Below are 13,490 nucleotides of genomic sequence, written 5' to 3'. Positions count from 1 at the left end.
TAAGTTAGAGTAAAACATGTTTTGTTGGGATTATTATTAGCTTAAAACCATATATGGAAACATGGAATAAGTATGTTCAAAATGGTGATTACAGTTTTTATTTTTCAAGACTATTTAGTTTTTTTCAGTGATGTAACGAACCATTGAGGTTATAATTATTCCACACCAAAGCAGCTTCAAGCTGCTACATGTAATTGATGAAGCACTCGTGCGCTTTATATTAGTTTCAGACCAAATACAGTAAACAGACACCATCAATATGTTTCGCAATGAGTTCATTAAAAAATATTACAAAAAAACAGTTTATTGTTATAACAGATTATTAAAATTTTATTAATAATATTAAAAGTTTAATGACCATTAGAATGTTTATATAGCTTATGTTGTTAAGAAGTTCTTAAGAAGATTATACTTATATTATGAGTGATTTTGTAGATTATATTGATGGATTTGATGTAAAAAAAATTTAATAAGATTTAGGTAGTGACATTTGCTTAAACTTGTTTCTATCACAAAGTCACCCACCCCAAGTTTAAATTTAATTAAAAAAAACTAGAGGGACATTATGCTTTGTTTAACCCACCAAAGATATTATTCAGATATGATAGTTGCAGAAAACGACATCAGAATTTTTAGAAAGAGAAGAGGTTGTTTTAAAACAATTCGAAGCCAGTTTAACTTTAAAGTTAATTATTAATATTCTAACCTGTTTTTGCAGCTCTCTTTTTATTAGTAACATCGAACGTATGTTTGTTTATGATGTTAAACCTAATTATTTAGTGATCTTAGTCAATATGATTAGCTTTTATTTTAACCTTAAATTATATCACAAAGGAGAATCGTTAAAAAATGATTAGAAAAAAGTATGAAGTAAATTGACTAAAAGTATTTTATTTTGTGGTCAATAAGTATATATATGCAATATGTTAAATAGATCCCTTAAGCTATGTAAAGTTTTAACCATATTGCGCAAGCAAAAAGCCATTAAAATTGAGTCAGACCATTAAAGCGACAACGAAAAGTTGCCTTAACTTAACTTTTGCGTTATAATGTGTTTATTTACGCAAATTTTGACATCATTGAATATATATTGTGACATTTTATTTTTTTACGACGTTTTATTTTATCTTTTGTTTTATTTATTATTAATTTCTTTATTTTAATTTATTCTTTTCCTCATATCTGTTTATTTTTTTGTTCTTGTTCTTTTATGAGTTTGTGTTACTAACAAGCTCTTCTTGTTTTAACCACGTTATTTGAGATTAAACATTTCAGTTGAGATTATATTATATAGGAACCATTATATGATACTTTCTCATTAAATTATTATTGTGGTCGTTTTTGTTGACTGTTATTTGTACTTAAAAAGGTCTAAATATCCGAATATCAACCAATCAATATATTTCTGAATTAGTTAATTACATTTCAAGGTAGTTTTTTAATTAGTAAGATTACTAACATTCAGTAGACAACTTTTCGAAAGGAAAAAATAATAATGGTTAACAAAAAAAATAACTTTTATAATAAGAATGACATTTTATTTAACTATAGTATTAATAAAATCGGTCTTAATATAGCAATTTCAAATCTGTACTAATTTCCATACAAAAAACTTTCATGCATGCAAAGTTGTAGTAATAAACAATAATAAACTAATAAAACGTAACCATTTACGATAACCTAAAAATGGCTAATGCTGACAAAATTAAAAAGATTTAGTGAATAAAAAGTTGTTACAAATATAAGGTTGTCTTACAAATATCAAGTTTACATTTTGTTTGACTTGGAAATTGCAATGAGTATAGATAAGCTAATTTTTTGGAGGAAACTGTTTTTGTTTCGACTATTTAAAACTGCACTTTATGAATCATACCAGAGTATTAATTCTATAAAATTAAGATCTTCATAAAATTCAAAAAAATTTCGAAAGATTTTTTTTATGCAATTACAATGATGAACATAACAGAGATTAGTTACGTAAAAACAGTTTGTTGTAAACAAATTAAGTTTATTAATATTCACAGTTTAGTACACAATAGTTTTTAAACTTTCCTCGCAACCACCATTGCAATGAATTTGTTTATTGATTTTTTACCTTAATGGTCAAGTTTTTGAATATAAATTAGCTTTAAAAATATCCCCTTTGCCTAAAATTTTACCAGTGCTTAAAACAATTTAGGATAAATGTCACAGCCTTAAGTTAACTAATGATAATACCACAACTTTTGATTATATTTGCTTAAAAACAATTTTCATTACAATTTTATTTGCATCTTTTAAATAAAAAATGACTTGTTGCATTATTGGAAAACGTGAATACAAATTCAAAAACAGTAAGTACACCTCAAAAATAAAATTACATCCCCATTACCAATTGCAAGTTTTTCAAGTATTAAGTAGTTTTTTTTGATAATAAATATAAGACAAAAAAGACTTTTAGAGCAGGTATCTACATAAAATTTCTTCTGCTGAACTAAAGTTAATAAAAGTTATGAAAAAAAAGGTTTGTTGACAAAAAATATGAAGAAAGAGCATCATAATTTGCTAGTGGATTTTAGAGTTTAAACTGTTTTATTACTTTTTTTGTTTCGCAATTTTTTAAGCATTTTTCTTGCGTTTTATACATAATTTTGCATAATTGCGTTTTCTTAACTTCTAATATAGATTTTCAATTAAAATTTTTAAGAATCGTTTCTTGTTGTGTTGTCTGGGATTTCTACCTCAAATAAAGTTTAATTTTTATTTAAAGGATATATATATATATATATATATATATTTTGGGAATATTGTTTTACTACATTTTGAAAAAAATTGAATAACTTAAAAATTAATTATCCGCTTTTCACATATATGGTAAAAACCCTTGATAATAGTATACTAAATATACTCTAAAAACTTGAAGTTAGTAGCATTTTTTAAACTTTTACATTTATATTTGAAAAACTTTCTAAATGGAATTTTAAATGTCTAACTAGTTCTCAATTACTTTTTTTTTCAACTTTATATAACAAAAATAAAAATTTATTTAATTCAAATAAAATTTAATTAAAATTAATGTTTCATAACAAAAACTTTAAAAACTTTATTTTTAGAGAATCTGCTACATTAACAGTTTAAGTTTTTTACAAATGCTACATCATTTGTAAAAGACATCAACGTCGTTCATTACATCAATGGTCAATCATTTAAAGTTCATCAAATAAGCATAACTCATTCTAAACATTTTAGTCTATATTAAAACTATTTTAGTGATATATTATATAATGGCATTTGTGCCCTAACATAAAAGGGTTTTTTTTTTTTGTTAGACTTTTAGCACGTACTTGAGCATAACTACAAACTATTTTAATTGGCTGTATAACAGTATATATTATTTTATTTTATTGTATGTTACTGTATATTATTGTAAATGGCTGTATTCTACTGTACAATATTTTTTGGGTTATAGGGAATATAGATAAACGCCGTTCCTCTTTAGTCAACAAATCACGAAATCGTTCCGCATCTTTCTATATATTTTTCTGCAACCGTTTGACCATCACGTTTTTGAGCTAGTTTTTGAAACTAATTTTTAACATTTTTGCTAATGCGGTCGTCCATAAACTAGGCAATGCCTAATTAATTCCATTAATAAAAGTAATCTTTCATTATAAAATGATCATTTTTCTTTTTGCGCAGTGATTTTATTAAAAGCTGAATTGTATTTAAGTTTTCTGTTTAAATATTATAAAATAAAACAATTCAAAAAGACATTTTCAAAAGAATATTTTCCTGCATTATTTTTTGCAAGTATTTTAATGGCGTTAAATGAACTTTTAATGACTAAATTAATGGACAGCTTAGATTGCCAAGAATCAAACGTCTGTTCTTTTCATCAACGATTATAACTGTGATTAATGCATTTTGATTAATGATCTATTCAATGAGAACATCATCTTAACAGATAAACAAAAAATAATGTCAGTAAAACATACAACGTTATTGATTCTCATCAGCATTTAAGGTATTTTACTAAAAGAGTTTCAGCTAAAAAGGTATATTAAAAAACGGCAACGAAGAACTACTGATTGCAAAGAAATACTATATAAAATGAAAATAAGTTAACTGGAAAAAAATAATTTTAGAAATTGCACTAGTGTTTCATTGTTTTAAAAACACCTTGATTGTATATTCAATACTTAGCTAATATTGAACATATTTATTTCTTGTTTATATTATTAGGTTTCTGTTTAAATATCAGAACTAAGCTCATTTAATTTTGTCTTCCTTAATAAAAGCATTTAATTTAAGCATATGATATAACAAATATTTATGGGCAGAAATAATAGCTACAGTCATTACACTAGACCTCCAAATATTGTAAAAAATGCACTTGACAAAAATGTACCTGCAAAAAAAATTTGATTGATCAAGTTTAGAATCTGTTGGAGCTGATGTACATCTTGCTGAACCCATACATTAAACTTTTAAACACCGCTTCACTTGATTTCCTATTTACTTTTAACCCCTGGCTTCCATAAATAACTGTATGCAAATGTATATTACTGTCAATGGCTATACGTTACTGTATATTGTTCTAAATTGTTCTTTACTATATTTTTTAGAGATTTGTGGAACGTTTAATGCATTATTAAAAAATTTAATAAATACGCAGTTTTAAATATATTTTTTTATATACTAGCTTACAATCTAGTACACATTCTCATATGCTCATTATTCTAGTGGTAAATAACTTTTTTTTATTGTGTAACTGTCAATATATATATATGGTGTTCCAATCTCAAACGCTTTTCAATATTTTTAAATAAATGTTTTAATTAATTGTACAAATTATACATTTAATTAAATAAATGTATATTACATTTATAAACCTTTTTACTACTTCACTAATTTAAAATAAGATGTAAGAATCACCAATTTGTTAAGAATGGAATTAAATCCATTTAATAGCAATAAATCAGCTTTTGGAAAAAACTGCATTTGAAATGAAATATTTTCAAATTAGTCTCTAACCTAAAAACTCAAATATTAACCCTTACTAATTATTTAGTAATACTATTATCATTGTTACTATTGTTGTTATCAATAATGTTATTTTTTTTTATCATTATCATTATTATTAATATTATTGTTATTATTATAGTTATTATTATTATATATTATTAAAATATTTTGTTATTGTGTTATTAAAAATATTATTGATATTATTGTTAATATTATTGATGTTATTGTTAGTGTTACTATTTGTGATATTATTAAAACATACTATAACTAGTTAAACTGATTAAATTACCAATATTACAAAATCTTGGTGTTCTATATTTAACAATAATATCTTTGTTACTAAGAATACCATAGTTTCAATGTGAAAATATTTAAAATGTTGTTAAAATAAGACGCCTAGAATGGCATGGTCATATTTCATATTCATTAGTTTTTATTTTAAATTCACTAGACCAACATGCTTATATATGTGTATGTCATAAGCAAAAACAGTATAAAATGTTTCTTGAGTTTCTATTTTAGGGCAACTTTTGTTCTTAATTTATATAAATGACTTTATTAACGCCTTAAACCTAATAAGTATCATGTTTGACGATAGCACTATTTTATTTATTACAAATTATGACAAATCCAAAGTCTTTACTACAATGAATAATGAACTGAAGAAACACATCTTTTTGGTTAAAATGTAATAAATTAATTCTTAACAATAATGAAACCAAATGAATTAAATGGTTTATTATCCGGCTGTTTTCTAAAAAGCGTTTTTTTTCCAAAATACGCCTAAAGTATTTGTTTACTAAGTCAAAATGAAAAGATACTTTTTTTACTTTTTTTTAAAAGCCATTCTTAACAAAAACATTACATAGAAACCTTATATTGACTAAATTTGCTAGAAAACTTCAACAAATAACGGAGTTCTATTTAAATCTTAGGTATATTTTGACAAAAAAGCTTTAACTCAACTTTATTACTCATTTATTAACACCAATATAGCTTGTCAATATAGCACCGAAAAACGTAAGTTACACTTGCTGTATTGCCGTCAGAAGCATACAAACCACCTAATAATTATTGAAGATAATTGAGTCTTATTTCAAACCATTTGTTTCGGAGTGTAAAATACTTAATGATTAAAAGCTCAATGTTTTTACGTTTTATGCTTTATTTACATTTAGAAAATTGATTTAACTTTATATATTTTGAAAACCTGTTTTCTCTGAACATAATTTATATTATATACTTAGTAATAAACTTTTGTATATGAATTAACTTGTAATTGATAGTTTAAAAAATTTTGCATTATTTTTTATGTACCATATATTTTAAAAAACATTGTTTTACCTATTTTTAAAAATCCTAAACAAATCTGATTTTTAAAAACAATCTTATAAACTTATTTTCATTTGTTGATGACATAATTAAATAGTTTTTTATAAAAACCACGTATTTATCTTAATAACTGTAAAACTTTTGTACTTTCTGTTTATTTTTAAAAGAGATGTCTCAATATATTTACTTTGCAGGCCTATAGGAACAAAAATTATAAAAAAGAGGAAGGGGAGGGGGCAGTACATTCTTAATATTGTTTATAGACTTTTATTTTCTTTTTAATTTATTTTTACACTTAGTTTCTTTAAAGTTATTCTTTTGCTATATCATTGTTAGGCAATAACTCTAACCCAATCTTCAAAACACTCCAACCCAATCTTCAACTGCTTAATGCAAACGTTCTTTGCACCATTTTCGTCTTTTGCATAGGTCCACGATTAACAGGATAGGGCTTCTTATTGAAGTATAAGACCTAATACTTTTTTTTTACTGATGTTTTTCAAAAAAGCAGAGGAGTGTCGCTATAGAGATCAAGGTAAAGTGTCAAAAACAAAAAACTGAAACAAATTAACATTTATTTGGAAACCATAGGTAGAATAAAAATAAAATCAATGTATATTCGTATCAAAAATTTTTTACTATTTGCGACATTATTCCAGTTTTACTCTTTGCGATAAAAGTCCTTTTTTACTACTTGCAACACTATTTCGTTTTCAATATTTGCTACACTATTATGTTTTATTTTTTGTGACACTATTCCTTTTTTATGTTTCCAACAATATTCTAATTTTACTGTTTGCTACTTTAATCCTTTTACTATTTGAAAAACTGTTCCTTCTTTTTGGTATATTAGGCCTTTAATATATTCAATACTATTCCGAAATTCATTTTTCGATATTATTTCTTTCACCCTAATAAGTTATCAAGTTAAAAAATGAATATTGTGCATAGCTGTATATATTATATATATATATATCTTTATATTTTATATATATATATATATATATATATATATATATATATATATATATATATATATATATATATATATATATATATATATATATAACTTTTTTCACAAACCTTATTTTTTTGTTTCGCAAACGAAAACATAAAGTTATAGACAGATTTTTAGCAATTCTAAATCAACAAATGAATGTAAATGCCTAATAGAAAATTTTATTCTGTTCAAATTTCAAACAAAAAACCGTACAACGACGACTACATACTTTTTAAATTTTTTTATTTATTACTAATAATTCCAATAAAAAATTGTAAAAAATTATTGAAGAAATTATTAAGCAATATTATGAAGATATTTATTATTTCATGAAATTCTGCATAGCAATAATCTTATAAAAAGTGGTTTACAAAAAACTGCTTTGACACATTTATTACAATAAAAATTAATGAAAAAAAATAATGTTTTTGCATTTCCTAGTCTAAAAACCATTTTAATATTTTTTTATTTTTGATGATTTCTACTTATTTAAGTAAATTAGGTTTTTCCAAATAAAATAACTTGATAGCGTTTAAAAAATAACGAAGCCACAATATATTTTTATATTTTTTCTTATATTGTCAGTTACGTCAATTTATTAAAAACACTTGACAATTTTTTGAATAATAACTTTTTAATAGTGAAGTAAAGAAAAATTTGTATTTTAATAAGTAGTTTATGCAAATACTCCATTCTCTGTTCTATTTTGTTTTCACGTTTGTTTTTTTTCTTTACCACTATTTAATAAAGAATTACCTGTATTCAAAGCAACTGGTGGTAATACTGAAAACATTGTGGATAACTCACCTGGTTAGATAAACAAAAATATGTTTATAATTTGTATAATACTATTCAAAAACACAAAGTATAAAAGTAATATGAAAACAAAATATATTATTATAAAGTTAACATCATCATCATCATCATCATCATCATCATCATCATCATCATCATCATCATCATCATCATCATCATCATCATCATCATCATCATCATCATCATCATCATCATCATCATCATCATCATCATCATCATCATCATCATTATCATCATCATCATCATCATCATCATCATCATCATCATCATCATCATCATCATCATCATCATCATCATCATCATCATCATCATCATCATCATCATCATCGTCATCATCATCAATATCATTATCATCATCGTCAAATTTTTCTCTAAGCAGAGAAAATGATGATATGTTGAGGAAGTTAAATTAATAACCAAAAATTACCTCTGATCATTAACATGTTATTATAGTACATATTATATATTTAAACCACTGTTTAATAAAGAATATTTTTCGCTAGTTTTACTTGTTGAATTCAAAGACTCGCTTAAAATTTAATAAAGTATAAAAAATTGTTTTTGAACTTAATAGTCATTTTACAAAGATCTAAAATAATCAAATGTATAAAATATAAAGAAACATCATCATCATCATAATCACTTTTTTCTGAAAGCAGAGAATTAGATGAGGAAGTTAAAATAATAATAAAAAAATGAACATATAATGAGTGTGACAAATAACAATCCAAATCATCAACATATTAGATATTTATCACTTTTTAATGAATTTTTTATTTTGAAAGTGTTACTTGGTGAATTTAAAGAGTCATTTAAAAACATATCTATCAAAATATACAAAAATAGTTTTTTAACTTAACAGTCATTTTACAAAAATTTAAAATAATCAATAATAATAATTTTTATGGATTTTAAAGATAGTAAAGCAACAGAATGATTTATTATTGTTATTAATAACATTTTTGATAGCCTAAATAGCATAACAACATTTTAACAAAGATACTATTTTTTAAAAAAATAAAGGAGTCAATGCAGAATTTAATAGCACTTAAATGATCTTAAAAATAGAGAACCTCTGCAATTAAGTTAGAGTAAAACAGGTTTTGTTATTATTATTATTAGCTTAAAAACATATATAACATGAATGGATTACGTCAATATGGAGATTACAGTCTTTCCCTCTCAAGACCATTTTGTTTTTTCAGAGCTATAACGAACCATGGAGGATATAATAATCCCACACTAAAGCAGCTTCAAGCGGCCTATACATAATTGATGATGCATTCATGCGCTTTAAAATTTTTTTAGGCCAATTGCAGTAAACATACACCATCATAATCTTTAGCAATAAGTTCATCAAGAAATATTATAATAACAACAATTGATCATTAGATTGTTAAAATTTCAATAAGAAAAAAACAATTTAATGACCATAAGAATGTTTATGAAGCATAAGTTGTTAAGAAGTTCTTAAGAAGTTTATTCTTATATATTAGTGATTTTGTTGAATATATTTCTGGATTTGTTCTAAAAAAAATTTAGGTTTTGACATTTGCTTAAATTTGATTTTATAACCAATTCACATATCCCAAATTTAAAATTAATTAAAAAATAACTACAGAGGCATTATGCTTGGTTCAACCCTCCAAAGATATTATTCAGATATGTATGGTTGCAGAAAACTATATCAAAATTTTCAGGAAGAGAAGAGGTTTTATCAAAACAATTCAAAGCCAGTTTAAATTTAAAGTTTATTAATAATATTCTAATTAGCTTTTGTACCTCTTTTTTCATTGATAACAGAGAACATATGTTTGATAATGATGTTTAATCTAATAATTTGGTGAATTTAGTCAATGTTATTAGCTTATATTGTAACCTTAAATTATATCACAAAGAAAAAAGTTTGAAAAACGATTAGAAAAATCTTTGAAGTAAAATAACTAAAAGTATTTATTTTATGATCAATAAGTATTTATATGAACATGTTAAATAGATACCTTAAGCTTGAATAGTTTTCACTTTAATTCACTAACAAAAAGCCATTTGAGTCAGAAACTTTATGGTGACAACTAAAAGTTGCTTTAACTTAACTGTTGCTTTGTAGTTTATTTATTTTAGCAAATTTTCACATTATTGAGTATGTCTTGTGACATTATATTTTTTTATGACCTTTTGTTTTGTTTTTTGTTTTATTTATTAATTATTTCTTTATTTTAATTATTTTAAATATCTGTTATTTTTCTTGTCCTTGTTCTTTTTAGAATTTATATTACTTTCAAGCTCTTCTCATTTTAACCACGTTATATGAGATTTTACATTTCAGTTGATATTATATTATATAAGAACCAATATATGATACTTCTTCGTTAAATTATTATTGTTGTTGTTTTTGTTGACTGTTATTTGTACTTAAAATAGGTCTAAATATTCGAATAAAAACCAATCAATATATATTTATAAAATAGTTGGTTACATTTCAAGGGTGTTTACAATTAGTAAGATAACTAACATTCAGTAGACAACTTATCGAAATGAATAAAATAATAATGGTTAAAATAATAAAAATAATTTTTATAAATATAATATTATTTTATTTAACTATAGTAATAATAAAATTGGTACAAATATAGTAAATATAAGTCTGTACTACTTTCTATACAACAAACTTTTATACATGCAAAGTTGCAGAAATAAACATTAATAAACTAACAATATGTAACCAGTAAGATTTTTTCTGAAATTTATGCTTAAACTTTAATGAATAGTCTTTCTGTAATCATTATCGTCATCATCATTATCATCATCATCATTATCATTATCATCATCATCATCATCATCATCATCATCATCATCATCATCATCATCATCATCATCATCATCATCATCATCATCATCATCATCATCATCATCGTCATCAAAATTTTCTTTAAGCAGAGAATTTTATGAGTATGTTAAATTAATAATCAAAAAATTCCTCTACATCGTCAACATATTATATATTTATCACTGTTTAATGAATTTTTTTTTTTGATAGTGTTACTTGGTGAATTTAAAGACTCTTTTAAACATCTATCAAAGTATACAAAAATAGTTTTTCACATTAACAGTCATTTTACAAACTTCTAAAATAATGAAATGTTAAAAAAACTTAAACAACATCATCGTATTTAATTATTTCTGAGAGCAGAGAACTTGATGAGGAAGCTAATATAAAAACAAAAAAATAAACACATAATGAGAGTGACAAACGACAATCTGAAAAACTTATATAATACAAGTAATAATAAAAAACTTAGTACTTGCAAGATCTTCCACCTTTTTGCATAAATGGTGGTTCGGAATATTTGTAATGGCTTCTTTTAACTTCTGAAGTGTCGGATTTTTCTCAATCGCAAACCATTTTTTTATCATTTCTCTTGCTTTTTCTTCTTGTTTTGGAAATGCCGAATCGCTTTTAATTGATTCTAAATTATGCTCTTCGATATTCAAGAAAATACCAATCTTAAACCAATCCTGATCAATTATTTCAGACAACTTAATTTTAAATTTTGGATTTTGTAGGATTTCAACCATTTATACTAAAAAACAAAGCAAAATTGAAAATTTAATCAAATAGTATACATTGTATTATTTAAAAAAAATGTAAAATGCTAAAAGTGTAGGAGATTTATTAGCAACAATTTACAAACTAACCAGGTTGATTAGTCATAAAAAAATCAGCCCTTGTGATAATTAAAATGATCGTAGATCCCAAGTCTAATAGTTTGTTTGACATCCTAAAATCATTTTTACCTACTTTTCATATAGAATAATAACTTATTTTAATTATACTTCGAACAAACATTTATGCAGTTGATTTGCAGAGAATCTATAAATGCATTTAAATTTTGCTCAATGGTTTCTTTTAAGTCAATTAGTGTCATATACTTTAAGTAGCCAGTTAATAATTTTCCAAAATGTGATACCCTGGCTAGTTATCATTAGGCCACTTTTAGTGGCTGCCACAAATAGTCCACTGAGTAGGTAATTTGTCAAACCACAGTTAGTCGCTTAAAATGCCCAAATAGATCCAATGCAAATTTATTGAAGTATTGTTTGCCCAGCTGAAAAAATATTTTGCAATAACTTAATGAATAATATGCTCATATATAAACTTTTTTGTTTCTCTAGTTTCTTTTTTTCAATATTATTTTATGTTTTTTAAAATCAAAAGCAAATGAATTATTTAAAAATGTCAATACTGTTAAGCAAAAATCCTGACTTAATTAATATTAGAACCAATTTCATGAAAAAACAATAAAACTTTATTTTTTAACAAAATGGTGCATTCCTATGCTTTAAAAAACAATAGTTATATACCCTAACCCTAACCTTAACGCATCATTCTTACTTTTATTGAGCACCTGACTGTTTTTAACAAGTTATTATTATTTATATGTAATATAATTTCCTGTCATTCATTTTTTGTTTTAGATTCGAAACATTTATGAAATATATATACTTTCAAACAATATTTTCAACTTTATAAAAGGTATCGTAAATTTTTATAATATAAAATTAAAAACATTCAGTTATTTTTATCTTTCGTAACTAAAATTATATGTCTTTATATATTTAAATTCTATGTCTAAATTATTGTAGATTGTTAAAAAAACTCAAATAATGTAATTTCAGTTGTTTTTCAGTGTTGTTTTAAAGTATCCCTATCATATAATAACTTACTAAATGTTGTTGTGGTTTAAGGATTAATAATGGGTAAAGCTAGTGATGTTTCCCCACGTAAATTAGCTAAAGCAGCTGTTTTTCTGCAAGAAACAAATCACAGTCAAAAAAATATTGCCAAAATTGTCAAAGTCTCACAGGCTACAGTTAGAAGAATAAATTCTAAACTCAAAATGGGGACCAAATTAGAGGCACAGCGTACAGGCTGCTGTGGCTGAAAAAGAATAGCAAGTGCTAGAGATGATAGAAAAATCGAAAAAGTTCTTGAACAATATTGTAAGATGCCAGCAATAAAATTGAAAAGCGTTTTGAAAGACCAAGACATTTTACTTGGATCTTTAAGAAGGCGAAGTTACGAGTAAGGATTCAAGTGCAGAATGCCAATGAAGAAACCAAAACTTACCACTGCAATGATTAAAAAACGTCTTGCTTGGGCTAAAAAACACTATTCCTTTTCTCAGGATGACTGGAATAAGGTAGATTTTCCATTTATTCTCTCCTGAAACTTAAACAAACAATATTTTATTATTACAAGTTTTCAAAAGATGCTTTTGCATTAATATCTTACCCCAATTGATTTTACAAATAATTTAAATATTATTAAACATCAATA

The 13,490-nt window shown here is 24.3% G+C and overlaps 1 protein-coding gene across 1 annotated transcript in view; it reads right to left on the bottom strand.

The window, feature by feature from the left end:
* LOC136074781 (caspase-7-like) overlaps positions 1-11,735 on the bottom strand; it is a 72,383-nt gene extending 60,648 nt beyond the window's left edge. The window contains exons 1-2 of the mRNA XM_065787074.1: positions 11,455-11,735; positions 8,093-8,143 (exon numbers count right to left, since the gene is read on the bottom strand). Of these exons, the coding sequence (XP_065643146.1) occupies positions 8,093-8,143; positions 11,455-11,728 (325 nt within the window). The 5' untranslated portion in view covers positions 11,729-11,735. The remainder of the gene's footprint in view (positions 1-8,092; positions 8,144-11,454) is intronic.
* Between the last annotated feature and the right edge of the window lie 1,755 nt (positions 11,736-13,490).

This window comes from Hydra vulgaris, chromosome 01 (assembly GCF_038396675.1).
Source record: "Hydra vulgaris chromosome 01, alternate assembly HydraT2T_AEP".
NCBI lineage: Eukaryota > Metazoa > Cnidaria > Hydrozoa > Anthoathecata > Hydridae > Hydra > Hydra vulgaris.
The sequence above is the reverse complement of the archived record's forward strand: the minus strand, read 5'-3'. Positions and strand labels throughout refer to the sequence as shown.